The 13150-nt window shown below is 48.0% G+C and overlaps 1 protein-coding gene across 1 annotated transcript in view; it reads right to left on the bottom strand.

The window, feature by feature from the left end:
* The window catches only part of Slc6a11 (solute carrier family 6 member 11), a 135300-nt gene that overhangs the window by 95309 nt on the left and 26841 nt on the right, over window positions 1-13150 (bottom strand). Inside the window, exon 5 of the mRNA XM_005066126.4 lies at window positions 10067-10199. Coding sequence (XP_005066183.1) covers window positions 10067-10199 — 133 coding nt within the window. The remainder of the gene's footprint in view (window positions 1-10066; window positions 10200-13150) is intronic.

The raw sequence follows: 13150 nt of genomic DNA, 5'->3' as shown, positions 1-13150 counted from the left end.
CATTCATCACAGAGTGTGCCGGCCAAAGGTCTGGAGGTGACAGTATGTGGGGACACCTACAACATGACAGTTGTGACTCACCCACCATCTCCTAGCTCTCTAGGAGACATCTAGATTCATCCTTAGTGCCCCCATGGCATTTCCTTACTAAAGTTCTAACACATTCACAGAGCTGGCCCACAGGTAACCCGATCCTGAGCCTTGCACACATGGTGACACACAGTGTCCTTCTACCCTGTTCCACCCACTAGAGAACACCTTCCACAGCTCTGCACTTGTCAAGCTCACCTTGACAGAAGAGGAAACTGAGACTGGGCTAGTAACCTGTCTGAAGTGAAAGGTCAGGGCTCCCGACCCCTGCTTGCTGCATGTAGACTGCCACCTCTACCATCACCCGGGCCTCCAACAGTGCTACCATCGCGTGGATGCAGAGGAAAAGCTCCCTTCATTTCTGCCTTGCTTTCCCAACAGCATAGTGCCTGTCTCTGCCGGGAGAAGTCTCTCTGGTTGTTCTGTGTCCACCTTGCAGGATAATGGTGCTCTGTGCTCCCAGGAGACCCACCAACCCACACAGGGTTGAGGCTCCACACAGTGCCCAGTGCCAGGGGAGGACTGGAAAGGGTTAACACTTGAGCTCCTGCAGGCTTTCTCCAGAGCTGGCTGGGCCTGCAGAACACCCTCCCCCCAGCAATCACTCGGACTTTGGGGGGCCTTTGTGCTTTAATAAAGACGGTATTACTGAGTAGCAAAGCTTCCTCCCTTCCAAGTCCCCTTTGCTGCCAGCGTCCCGCTAAAGGTGAAGCCCAGCTATTCAACAGCAGAGAAAGGGCTGAATTGGTCGCTGGACTTTTCTGACTCAATGTCACAATCTACCCCTCTCCCAAACTGCAGCAGTGTGAGTAGCACCCCGACACTGTGGTGTGGCTTCCATACCCTCGAGTTTGGGGGCCCCTGGCTGGGATCTTCACATGGCAGCTGCTGGGGTGCTCTGCATGCTTCTCATGATCGCTCCAGTTTCCTCTCTGAAAGCAGACATCACCGCCACTGGGGCAGCCCCACTGCCAAGGCTGCTTGAGGGCTGGAAGGCAGGGCTGCCCAGGTCTGTTCTGGGCTTGTCCTCTGCTCTCTCACTTTTCACTCTAATTCCCCCGCCCCCTTCACTTTCCGTTCATGCCTCACTAAACCTATCAGGCACTTTCCAGGGTATTCCTGATGCGCAGATCATCCATGTGGGACCCCGGTCTTTGCTGTCAGCTATGCTTCAGTGGTGGTAGGGAGAGCAGGGTCCTCTGAGCCCCACGGGCTGACTCCATCTACAAAACCTGCACCCGCAGGCTTCCATATGCCAGCTCCTCCCAGACCCCCATGGACTCTGACAGCATCCTTCAGGACCTGAAGACTCCAGCCCGTGAAACCCTGTCTTCTAATTTACACAATGTGGACAATGGCGGCACCTTCCTCACAGGCTTGTGTGAGGACAGAATGGGTTAAGAGTCTGGGTGAAGGAGGCACCTGCTCAGTCATCTGCCTCACTACTTCTAACATCCAGACAAGACGACATGGTCTGTTTGGGAGTCCTTGTGTCACCTCCAGTTCCTGTCCTTGTGGGTGAATGAGGGAAAGAAAACAAACTCAATTCAAGGCTGTTTGCAGCTGTTCAAGTTGAGGGTGTTTCTCTCTCTCTCTCTCTCTCTCTCTGTGTGTGTGTGTGTGTCTTTTTATTTTAACTTTTTTTTTCTCCCTGCCTTGGTGTCCTAGGGCTTTGAAAAGAATAACAACAGAGTCCCAGAGCAGTGAAAAGGCAGAATTCTTCTTCAAATCCCGGCTAATCCTGCAGCTTCCTCTGCAGGGGCAGTAGGGGGAGGTGGGAAGGGACCAGAATTGTTTTTATAGGTCCTCCCCTCCCAACCACTGCTCCTGGAGACCAGGAAATGAGGGTGAAAAATCCATAAATCATCCACGGTGAAGGACAGAAGGAACAGGGGTAGACAGGATGCCAGCTGAAGAGGAGGTATGGGGACAGCCTGAGGGTACATTGTATCTGCTGGGTGGGACAGCTTTCTACTGAAAGCCAAGTGTCCAAGCCAGAAGCTGGGCTGGCCACCCCTGCCCCAAAGGTGGAACACAGCAAGAGCTCAGTCCCCTGCATGCAGAGCAAGAATGCCATCCTAAAGGGTTTCAGGTATAATCTGTCTGCCCCATGCCTCTGCCACTGCCTCCATGGTTATCTGTGAGCAGTCTCTCCTCCACCAACCCCTTAACAACAGGCAGGAAGTCAGCCATGTTCCTCTGCTCCAAAGGTCTCCTTGTCCTTAGAATAGTGTCCCACCCCTTTGTACAGTGCTAGAGGCCCAACTCATGTCTCTGCTCATCTCACTGCCTGTCAATCATCAATTCTTGACCTGCTATTGCAATGCTCCTGACTTTATCAAGGCCTTCCCACCTGGAGAATTGCAACATGTGGCTTGACCCTCAGTTGTGGTTCCACACTGCCTCTGGGGAGCCCCTTCTGAATCCTTCTACCAGACCCCATCACTCCTTAAACAGCATTTCTGTTACCTATTACCCTCCTTCTGCAGGAAATCAGAGGCTCCATGGGCTGTACCACTTGCCACTGAAAAGAGCCCCTACAGAGTGGGTGCATGACTTACACTCACTGGGGGTGGGGTATGAAGGCATGAACAGAAGGATCAGCCTCCTAAAACTAAGTGCTGGACTGCAATAGGAGCTCTGTGGTAGAGTAGCTCTGGGCTGCTCCCCAGCATTGTCAAAATAACAACTTAAACCTCAAACACACTGAAGAGCATCTGGACATGAGAGATATTGTATGAAGAGCCAGGATAAGCAGCATGTGTTTGTGAGTGTATATGTGGGCACACTGGTATGTATGTGTGTGTGTGCACATTTGTTTATATATGTGTATATATATGTGCATGTGTGTACATGTATCTATGTGTGTGATTGTATGTATATATGTTCTGTGTATATATGTGCATATGTTTATAGGCATGTCTGTTTATATGAGTATATTGTTATATCTGTGTGTATATACATTTGTGTACATGTTTATGTGCATGCATATGTATGTGCATGGGTGTACATGGGTATGAGTACATGCACATGTATATATATGTATGACTATGTGTACCTACATGTACATATGTGTATATGTGTATGTGGATATATGTGCATGTATATATATATGGGTGTCTGTAGTACATGTATATATGTATATGCATATGAGTATATGTATATGTGCATATTTATCTGTATATATGTACATGTATGTATATGGGATATATGTGTATACATGTATTGTCTGTATGTGCCTGTATGTGTATGAATATGTGCGCACCTGTATCTATATGCATATTTTGTATATGTATGTGTATATGGAAATTTAGGTATATGTGCATATGTATATGTTTTTCATGTGGTGTGTTTGTGTGTGTGTATGTGCATCTGGCGGCCACATGTGTGTGTGAAAAATCCTTCACAGTCATTGCTTCTCAGGGGTTGAAAAGGCCCATGCATTAGGTGACATCAATTTTCAGTCATCTCTTATCGCCAGTTTAGATGGTTGGACTATGCTATTGAACTACTTATCAAAGCTACTTAAAATATTTGCAACCAGGACTATTTGTGATTTCAGATTTTTAAGTTGGGCTATTTGTATGTATTTGGGATATTTATACATACTGTACACATTGAGATAACTTGGGTATGGGTCCAAGACTAAACACAAAATTCAACTATGCTCTTAAGCATCTTAAATACACAGCCTCAACATAAATTTTATGTTTCAGTAAAACTGTATATGAAACAGTTTCAAAATATGGAATTTCTTCAGGTGTTACATCAGTCCCCAGAAAACTTTGGATTTTGGAATATTTTTGAATTTCAGATTTTTTGATAAGGGATGTCCAGCTACAAGTGAAGTCTTTGTGGACCACAAGGCCCCTGCCATTCCCCAGTCCTACCATGTGCAGTAGCCGGCCAACACTGGAGTGACAGGTGCAGCTTAAAGATTCAGGCAGCAGGTCAGATCTGCTGGAGCAATGGTTGGCCAACTGCTGGGTTAGATGAAGGCCTAGTAAAGCCACCATGGGAGAATGCAGACAAAAGGCTTTGAAATACACAGATCTACAAGCAAAGGAACAGCAAACCATAGCATCAACACACACACACAGTGTTCTACTCGGGTGGTGTGAAAGGACTTTGAGACACTTATAATTTGTGCTTCATCAACACACAACACTTGAGTGTGTTGGTCTACGCACAAAAGTGTTCTTGTCTGTACAAAGGTCATCAGCAGACTTGGCCGATAACTGGTTGAGAGCTTAGTGGAGTTGACCAAAATGACTTAGTGGTTTCATGACTCTCAGACTAAGAAAGAGAGCTGAGAGCAGAGGTAAGCATGGTGAATTTGGTAGATGTCTAAAACATGGACACAAGAAAATCACAAGGTCACATCAATGATCTGGGTCCTTGGTGTTAGTCCCCCACAGTGACACTTTATCACCTTGGAGGCAATGAGTCCTGATTCAGTCTTGTTCATTCAGGACTTATGTATGATATGAAACTATTTGGTTTTCTTTTTAATCCACAGGAAACTTCTGCAGCTTCCACAGTATCGTGAGGGAAGAAATGACATAGAAACCTCAGCTATTTTTCTGAGGCAGGAAAAGAAAGTGATGAATGAGCAGCTCCCATGAGCTTAGAACCATAATCAAGGTCTTGTCCTTGAATCTGCTACACACTGTTCCTCTCTGAGGGCACAGACCAGGTAAGACATGAGTTTGAATGTTAGTGATGCTCCTGGCCAATGGGAGGCCTTGGGCCAACTTCAAGGTCATCCAAAAGTATTTTGTGTTAAAAACAGATGCCCCCAGTGGTGAACACACTGAATTCTAGAGGCTCTAGAAGTTCTCAGGACCTGACTTGTTCCGCAGCTACTTTACTGATGACCAACATCTGAGCACTCAATTACAACTGCTTATATTAGCATGGCCACTCTCACAGGCTGCATATTACCTATCCTTGAGGGCTGCACACTGCATGCTCATGGAGGACCACACTGTCCACTGTCTTCACTGGCACAGTGCACTCCAGGCTTACGAAGCAACAAGTGGGTGAGTGTCCTTTCCTACAGTCCTTCCACTTTGAGAAGCATCTTCTGAGGTTGGGATTGCTCATCGGACTCCAGAAAAAACTGAAGGCTGGCCTCTATGGTGACAGATGTCTTCTGGGGGAGATACCAATGTCAGAAAAGCCTTGTGGCTTTTCATGACCATTCTGAATACTGTCTCTGTTGGACAGTGCTATGGGAACTTTGCCTGTAGTATGTCACAGCTTCCCCTGCATGTTGGTGCTCTGTTCCCAGAACCATTGATTATGAGGCCATGCCAACACTGTCTGCCTCCCTGACCATGGGAAGAACTGAGCAAAGTGTACTAAAGTCAGGAGCAGATTTTAGCATGGAGATTGGAGGAACCAGGAACTTTTCTCACAAGGATGAACATGTCAACTAGACACGTCTGCTGGACTCTGACTCTGGAAAGCATTCTGGATCTTCAGGAAAGTGATGGAGAGGAGATATCAACACATCCAGAGACCTGCACAATCCAGAGAAGATGAATGCCTCCTTCATTGAGGAATGCTATATGAACGGCTCTGGCTGGGGTCCCCATTCTGGGATCAGGTGCAACCACTGCCTACACAGGACATCTCAGATGACCCCATGTTTTATTTCCAGATATTTTTGTACAGAATCCAAAAGATTTCTAGATTCCAGACTTACATCCAAGATGCAGTGGGTAAAAGACAGAAGCGAGCCCATGCCATATACCCCACCCTCCCAATCTCCACTGAGTGCACCCAACAACTCAGGGCCTCTCCTACACAGCTTGCTAGGTGTGACCTTGGAACCCCACCATCCATCAAAAGCTGGGGCCTGGCCTGACACACTTGCTCTGTGACACTGTACAGTCCCTTTTTTGTCTCCATGCTTCAGTATTTTTCATGCATAAAGTCAAGGTGGTATGGGCTTGATGCCCTAGCCTAAGGAGTTTTAGTTCTGGCAATACAGCTCTCGCCCTGCATGTTACCTAGGCCTTGGGAACATGGGGAGCATCCTATGGATGCCAACCTGCAAGAGTATGGTCCATCAGTTCTCCAGATCCAGCATCAGTGAGAAGCACTTGATCAGACATATGTAGCAAGCCCTGTGTTGTGTTCCTACTACATGCTAATCAGTCTCTTTAACCTCTTCCTAATTAGGTCACAAGAAAGCTATCACTGTCTTCAGGATGCTGCAGATGGTGTGACTGTGCCCTTATGCAGAACATGGGCTGTGCAGTCACCAGAGCTTAGATTCCAGTCCCATCTGCTGCTGCCTGCTTGAGGGTGCTTGAGTTTGTTGCTCCATCTGCTGCCTCTGCAAACAGGGCTACTGGGCTCCCATCTTGCAAGGATGTTCTAAGGCCTAAGTGGAACAGCCACCATACCCAGCACATTGAATGGTAATGCTTTGCCAAGAACTCTGGTTATGACTGCAGCTATGATTGTCACTTCTACCAAAGATGTAACAAAGGGGGCCAAGGAAGGTGCACCCCTCATGACACTACAATAGTCTACATATTAGTCAAGGGTATGCCAATGGGTGTGGTGGCACACATCTGTAATCCCAGCACTCAGGAGGATTGAAAGTTTAAGGCCATCTTCAACTATACAGCAAGTTCAAGTCCACAAAAAATAAGACTCCAAGAGGAGAGGGTGAAGTTCTGAGGTGAGGCTGAGGCACAGTCACAAGACACCTAGAACCGGGCTGGTTGATCAATCAGTCTCTGGTTCTCCACTTGTGAAACAGAACACCGGTTCCACACAAAGGGGTAAAGGGATGTCCAAGAAAGATGTACCATTTCCCCATCAAGTGAAGGGCCAGGAGGGAAGACATGGCCAAAGACATGCTTGCTTAGCTGGGCAGTGCTGACATACACCTTTAATCCCAGCACTCAGGAGGCAAAGGCAGGTGGATCTCTGTGATTTCGAGGCCAGCCTGGTCTACAGAGTGAGTTCCAGGTCAGGCTCCAAAGCTACACAAAGAAATCCTATCTCGACAAACAAACAAACAACCCCCCCCAAAACAAGACAAAAAAAAGAGAGAAAAGAATGAAAGATATACTTGCTTCTCCTCTTTCTTGGCAGCTCCATTTGAAATCCCCCAGACTGTACCTGCCCTTCCTAGAGCCCAGCCTGAAACAGGAGTTCTCCAACACCAGGTCTGCCCACCGCTCCAGACAACAGCACATAGTCCGTGCAAGGGTTGACTGCTAGATATCTTACAGCAGCCACATGCTGGGCCCTTATGGGCAGCTCTCAAACATAAACCCAGTTGGCTCAGCTCTCCTTGTGCCACACATCTCTGCTACCCAGCCGAGCCCGCGGATCTAGGCACAGCCTTCAAGATACTTCAGGATACTGCAGGATCCTTCAGTATTTGTGGCTGCACTGTCCTAACACGGCCCTTTCCCTGAGGTTCCTGAGGCATTTCCGCTGGCCTACTGGGAAGGTTGCAGTGCGCTTTTTCCTCACGTTTAGCAACCTATTAAGGGCTGGTAAGATGGCTCAGCAGGGAAAGTATTTCCTGCCAAGCCTGACAATGTAAGTTTGAACCCTCAGACCCTCATGGTTGAAAGAGAATTGACTCTAGTAAGTTGTCCTCCCCAAATACATACGCCCAACACAGAGATAAGTAAAAATGTAAAAGGAACATGAAACCCACTGAATCATGCTAGTCTACAGCAGGACTCAGAAACCATTTTTAATGTTTTTCTTCTTTTTGCTTTCCTTCTCTTCCTATCCTTCTTCCTCCTCTTCTTTTAAATAGGGTCTTACTGTGCAGCCCAGGAAGATTAGAACTCACAAGCACTGAAGTTCAGGTGTGCACCACCACTCCCAGCTCAGAAACCACTCCTTCAACAATAGTTTATCTTTATACAAGATAACTGAAAACCCCCATTCACTCAGTACTTCCTGTGAATTCCTCACATTGTTCATTCCTAACATGCAACTGCATACCCTTTGGTCTCATTATGCAGCCAGCTCATGTATTTCCTACGGAAGGGGAAAGCCTCAGAGATGTTAACCCAGGCACCTATTACACAGCCAGTGAACAACAGACATGGCGACTGAATTCTGATTCCAGGTAATTGAGTCCAGGTTTTTGTTGTTGTCTTCAAAATATATGTTTAAAGCCGGGCGGTGGTGGCGCATGCCTTTAATCCCAGCACTCGGGAGGCAGAGGCAAGCGGATCTCTGTGAGTTCAAGGCCGGGCTGGACAAAACAATACAGAGAAACCCTATCTCGTAAAACCAAAAAAAAGAGTATGTTTAAAAGTGTGCACATGGACGCGCACACACGTGCGTGAGTGTGTGTGTATGTGTGTGTGCACATATGTGAACACAGATGCCTGTGGATGCCAGGGGCACCAGATTCCATGGAAGGGGAGTTACAGAAGGCTGTGAACCACTCAACATGGGTGCTTGGAGCTGAACTCAGGTTCCCTGGAAGAGCACCAAGCACTCTCAACTGCTTAGCCAGCTTTCCAGCCACAGAGGCAGGCTCTTAACCAAACAGTTATCCTCTTCTTCAGTTAGAGGAGGCAGCGAGGAGTGGCCCAGGGGAGAGCAAGGTGACAGCCTAAAATACAGCAAAAACAGAGGACTCCTATTGCCTTTATGGCATCCTAACCCATGGAAGCAAAGGCTAGCTGATCATCATGGCTGGAGGGACACAGATGTCCTTGTGCTTGCTGGCCTTCCCAGGCACCTCCATGACAGCCTTTCAGCATGCCCTGCTTCACCGTGTCATTCTTCTCCATCTGTTTTCCCAGCTTCCCTCCTGTGGACCACCTTCTTCATTCCACCCACCCCTGAGGGGCTGGGGGAGCAGTTTTCCCCAAAGGGCTCAGAGTTACTGATCCCTCTGTCCTGGGAGGCTTCACCTCTAGCTCTTGTCCCTGTCAAGACCTTAAAGCACATGTCACCCACAGCCATGAAGAGTGATGGAGTCAGGGAGGCTCAGGGACAAGGTATGCTTCCTTTCTTATTTCTCATAAGAAAATAAAATGAGTCACAGACAAGAGACTGATGGTCTTGATACTCAGCCTCAGGAGCAGGAGTGGAGGGGACAGTGGGGGATGCTGGTCAGCCAGAACACCTGAGTTCTAAACACTGACAATGAATTAACACTTTTCCTTCAGTTCCTTCCTTCTTTCCACCCTTCCTTTCATCCTTCCTTCCTTTCTTTTTTACAAACTACACAAGTGGGCTGGGCATGGCCATGAATGACACACTTCAATTCCTCTGTCAGTCTTGTGGTGGCACTGTTTATGTCGTGCTCTGACCCAAGGCACCTGTGCTTTCCAGCTCCTCTGTGTTTGGATGAGGCTATGGCCTAGGTTTTTACCAGCAGCCTTCAAGTGGAGAAGACTCATACAACCCCCGCCCCCCCGCCGGCCCCCCCCCGCAGCTCAGAGTTGTCTACTTATCTCCCTTTTCTCCTCCCCTGTGACCCTGGAGGCCACCTGGTACAGCTGGCACAGCAAGGCTGCAAGAGAGAAGCCATTGTTTCCTCCACACTACAGGAACATGAGACAGAGACATCTAGGGGAGGCCAGCATTGTCTGGCCTGGTATGTAACTGGAGTCAGGCTCGGCAGCATAAGAAGTATAGTCCTAGTGGTTTGGCATATTCCAGTTTTCAATTCATCTCATCCTACCTGACCTTATGTGATTCTTGACTCACCCACAGAAGTGGGATAAGACTTAGTTATTTCACGGAGAAGTAAACCAAAGCTTACGCAAGGCAGAATAGCTCTGAAGTGTGTGGCAACTGTGTAAAGGAGCTAGCACTTGCCTTCCAGATAGATTGCCTGCTCTTCCTACCTCTTAATTTAGAGCTGGTGTTTCCAACATGAGCTTCTTGGTGATCCATGGATCACTTGTTAGCTTGTACAAAAACCAGCTTCTGTGTGAGGCTAGCTGCTCAACAGTTAACCTCTTACCTTCCCAGTCGACTTGGTACCCTTCCAGATGCAGAAGTAGCAGATGGTCCAGGCCGCCAGGAGACACAATGCCAGCTCCCAACGGAGGTTCCCAATGTGCTCGATACCATCAGATATAGCTAGGACCCGGCGTCTGTAGAGAGAGGGTGGGAGTCACTGGATTGAAGACGTCCCATTGTACCCCTACCTGTGGCAGAGCCACAGCAATAAAGGAGCAAGGATGGGCTGTCCTCCAATACCACCACCCACCATCCTCTATCATTCATCAACTGTGAGATAGTGGGCTGGGCAGGAGGCCTCTGAAAAGGACAAGACCCAGCCTGTGGCTTTGTGGAACAATGCTCTAGAGGAAAATAAAAAACATATGACATAATGGACTTAGAAATCACCCTATAGAGTCTGGGACATCTAGGAGACTGCACTGCTATGTAAATAGTCTGTCTTCAAGAGGAATATTACACATTGCTGCCCTGCTGAACTCAAGGACGGCCACAGGACTAAGGAACATGTGTCAAGTCAAAAAGAAGCTTCTAGAGCCAGGTGCTAAGAAGCTTCTAGAGCCAGATGCTGTGGCTCTCCAATGTCTTCTTTTTCCCTTTGCTGCGATTATAGAAGTGTCAAGGTAGTTCTGTTCCTAAGGGACTGCCCAAGACACAGTGCGAGCAGTAAGTGAAGACTGTGGTTTGCATCACTCAGATCTCTGGAGCACTGCAACATAACTCAACCAATCTTTGCTGGTGCAGGAGCCCCTGGAAGCTTCCTGGGAGAAGGAGTGTAGGATCTACACTCTGAAGGAAGGAGTGGTGACTGTTCTAAAATAAGTGAAATCTTTAGACCTCTAGAGATAAGAGTATGGTGCATTCTGGGGGACAGATACATCGGGCACAGAGGACAGACGGAATGGTGGAAGGAGTAGACAGAGGAGGAATCCATGCCAAGGGAGAGGACTCACGCTAAGGGGAGGGGTGCCCATACCAAGAGGACCCAGGTCATAGAGTAGCGAGCATCCCAGATATGCCGTAAATGTCTCCACCATGGTCTTCTCTAAAGACCCATCAATTTTTCAGAGCTGACGCCTGCCTGGATCCCAGAGCCCACCCTGGGGTTGTGTTTCTTTAAAGTCAAACTTGCCACGCTCCATATTGTGTCCAGTCGTGGCACCAGCACAAACCCCCTCTACTCTTGCTCCATGAACCCCATTCTGGCTGCCAAGCCACCCCTACCAGACGGTGCCAGTCGCCTTTAGTGCTCTGAGAATGTCCCCGGAGAAAGGAACTCCCATCCCACCAAGCATGAAAGCCACCCTCAGTGTCTGTCTCCCTGGGAATCAGCTCGGGCCTGATTCTGCATTAATTACTCAATGACACCAATTAGCACTGGTCAGCAGGCTCCCTGCAGCCCCAGCCCCTGCTGGAGAAATCAGGCAGGCCCCCAGACAAAATCAGACTGTGGGCAGCCACCGGGTTACTAGAAACCAGCTCATGGAAGAAACGGGAGCAAACACCCTCAGTACTTATCTCCTAGGGGCCTACTACATGCTGGGCACTCCCTTAGGTTCCGAGAATAGGTCAGTATGTTCAACTAGGATAAACTAGGCAAAAGAGGAGTGCAAGTTAAGTAAGAAGAAAGGGGTCAGCTGGCCAGTCCCAGCAACCATGGTTCTTGATTCAAGTGTTTGAGCAGTCTTCAGCTTGAATTCATTGGAGGATCTCACACCTCATAAAGACCTTAAAGAAAGTCTAATGTGGAAACTGAGATGCACCTTTTCCCAGTAGACCCCTGGGAGCACTGGGCCATGTCTTACGTGGATTTCTTACCAAATGAAAAAGGTTTGGTCTCACCGAAGCAGGACCCCAGTAATGGAGAAGAGAGTGATAATTGCCACTTGAGTCATTTTTAACTTGGCCGTTTTCTTGACAGGAAATGGGGATGAAATTTCCTCTCCCTTTCTCTCCTGGCTCAGTTATATTCACTCTTCAAAGTATATCTTACCTATAATTTCTTACAAAGTTTTTTGGGGCTCCTGTGGCAGTCAGGATGGATTGAGTTTTGCTGTAGTAACAACCATACCCCCTAAAGATCTCAAAGGTGGAAAGCAACAATATTCTTTTCTTGCTCCTTTGAAGGAGTTACTGCAGGGATAGAATTTCTCACTAGAAATATCATCATTCCCTAAATTGTGGATGAAATTTCAGGGTGCCCAGTGCCTCTCCTGTCTGCATATTAGGAACCCAGTAGCAGGTGTACAACTATAGTCATACAAATTGCTACTCCAAATACCCATTGATTGGTGAGGAGGAATAACCTACACAAGACCTTAGGTCCCTGTGCATGGATATGACATGGCATGTTCTGCATCTGTCTATTCTAGGTTTGGGACAGTTCATCAAAATACATACAGGTTGCCAAGCTAATAAGGGTGTGTGTGTGTGTGTGTGTTTTCTTATTGGTGGACTTGTCTGATGAATTGGGGACCGGAAGTCTGAAAACAGAGGAAAGAGGGAGCAGGCCTGCTAGGAGGGAGCCGGCTGCATTGTGGAAGCTGCGAGGCTCAGAGGCCTCTGGCACCCCCTCACTTAACTGAACAATCTCATTTCCCAATTGGGAAGCAGCACACAAAAAAACCCACAGCTGATGAACTGCTCTTTTGTTCCACCAGACTCTATTTGAAAACTTCTTCAAACAATTTTCTTTACATTGAACCAGGGCTGTCACACAGAAGGTTCTGGAGAAAAGTGGGCTCAATGGGTGGGGTTATCAGCTTGCTGGACTGTGGGGTTGTTTTGAAGCCCACAAGGGCAGCTTTTGAGAGTGTGGGGGCTGGGGCACTCCACAGCAGAGACTCAGGGAAGGCACAGCGCTTCCTGGGAAAAAGCTTTCTTAGTGGCCCTCCCCCAAAAGTCCTGGAGCACAAGAGGCGGCTGAATGAGGAAGAGCTCCCTGCCAACAGGCTAGCCGGCAAGGACCCAGGACCGGACTTCTGGACACTGTGCCCAGAGCGGACACACTCAGCACTCAGGACTAGCCAGAGCTCCTAGGGGAGATGAGAGTATGCAACTCACACTAAATGATCACTATGAGATG

The sequence above is a fragment of the Mesocricetus auratus genome, unplaced genomic scaffold (genome assembly GCF_017639785.1).
Source record: "Mesocricetus auratus isolate SY011 unplaced genomic scaffold, BCM_Maur_2.0 Super-Scaffold_100676, whole genome shotgun sequence".
In the NCBI taxonomy this organism is placed as follows: Eukaryota; Metazoa; Chordata; class Mammalia; order Rodentia; family Cricetidae; genus Mesocricetus; species Mesocricetus auratus.
This window is presented reverse-complemented; position numbering and strand designations above follow the sequence as displayed.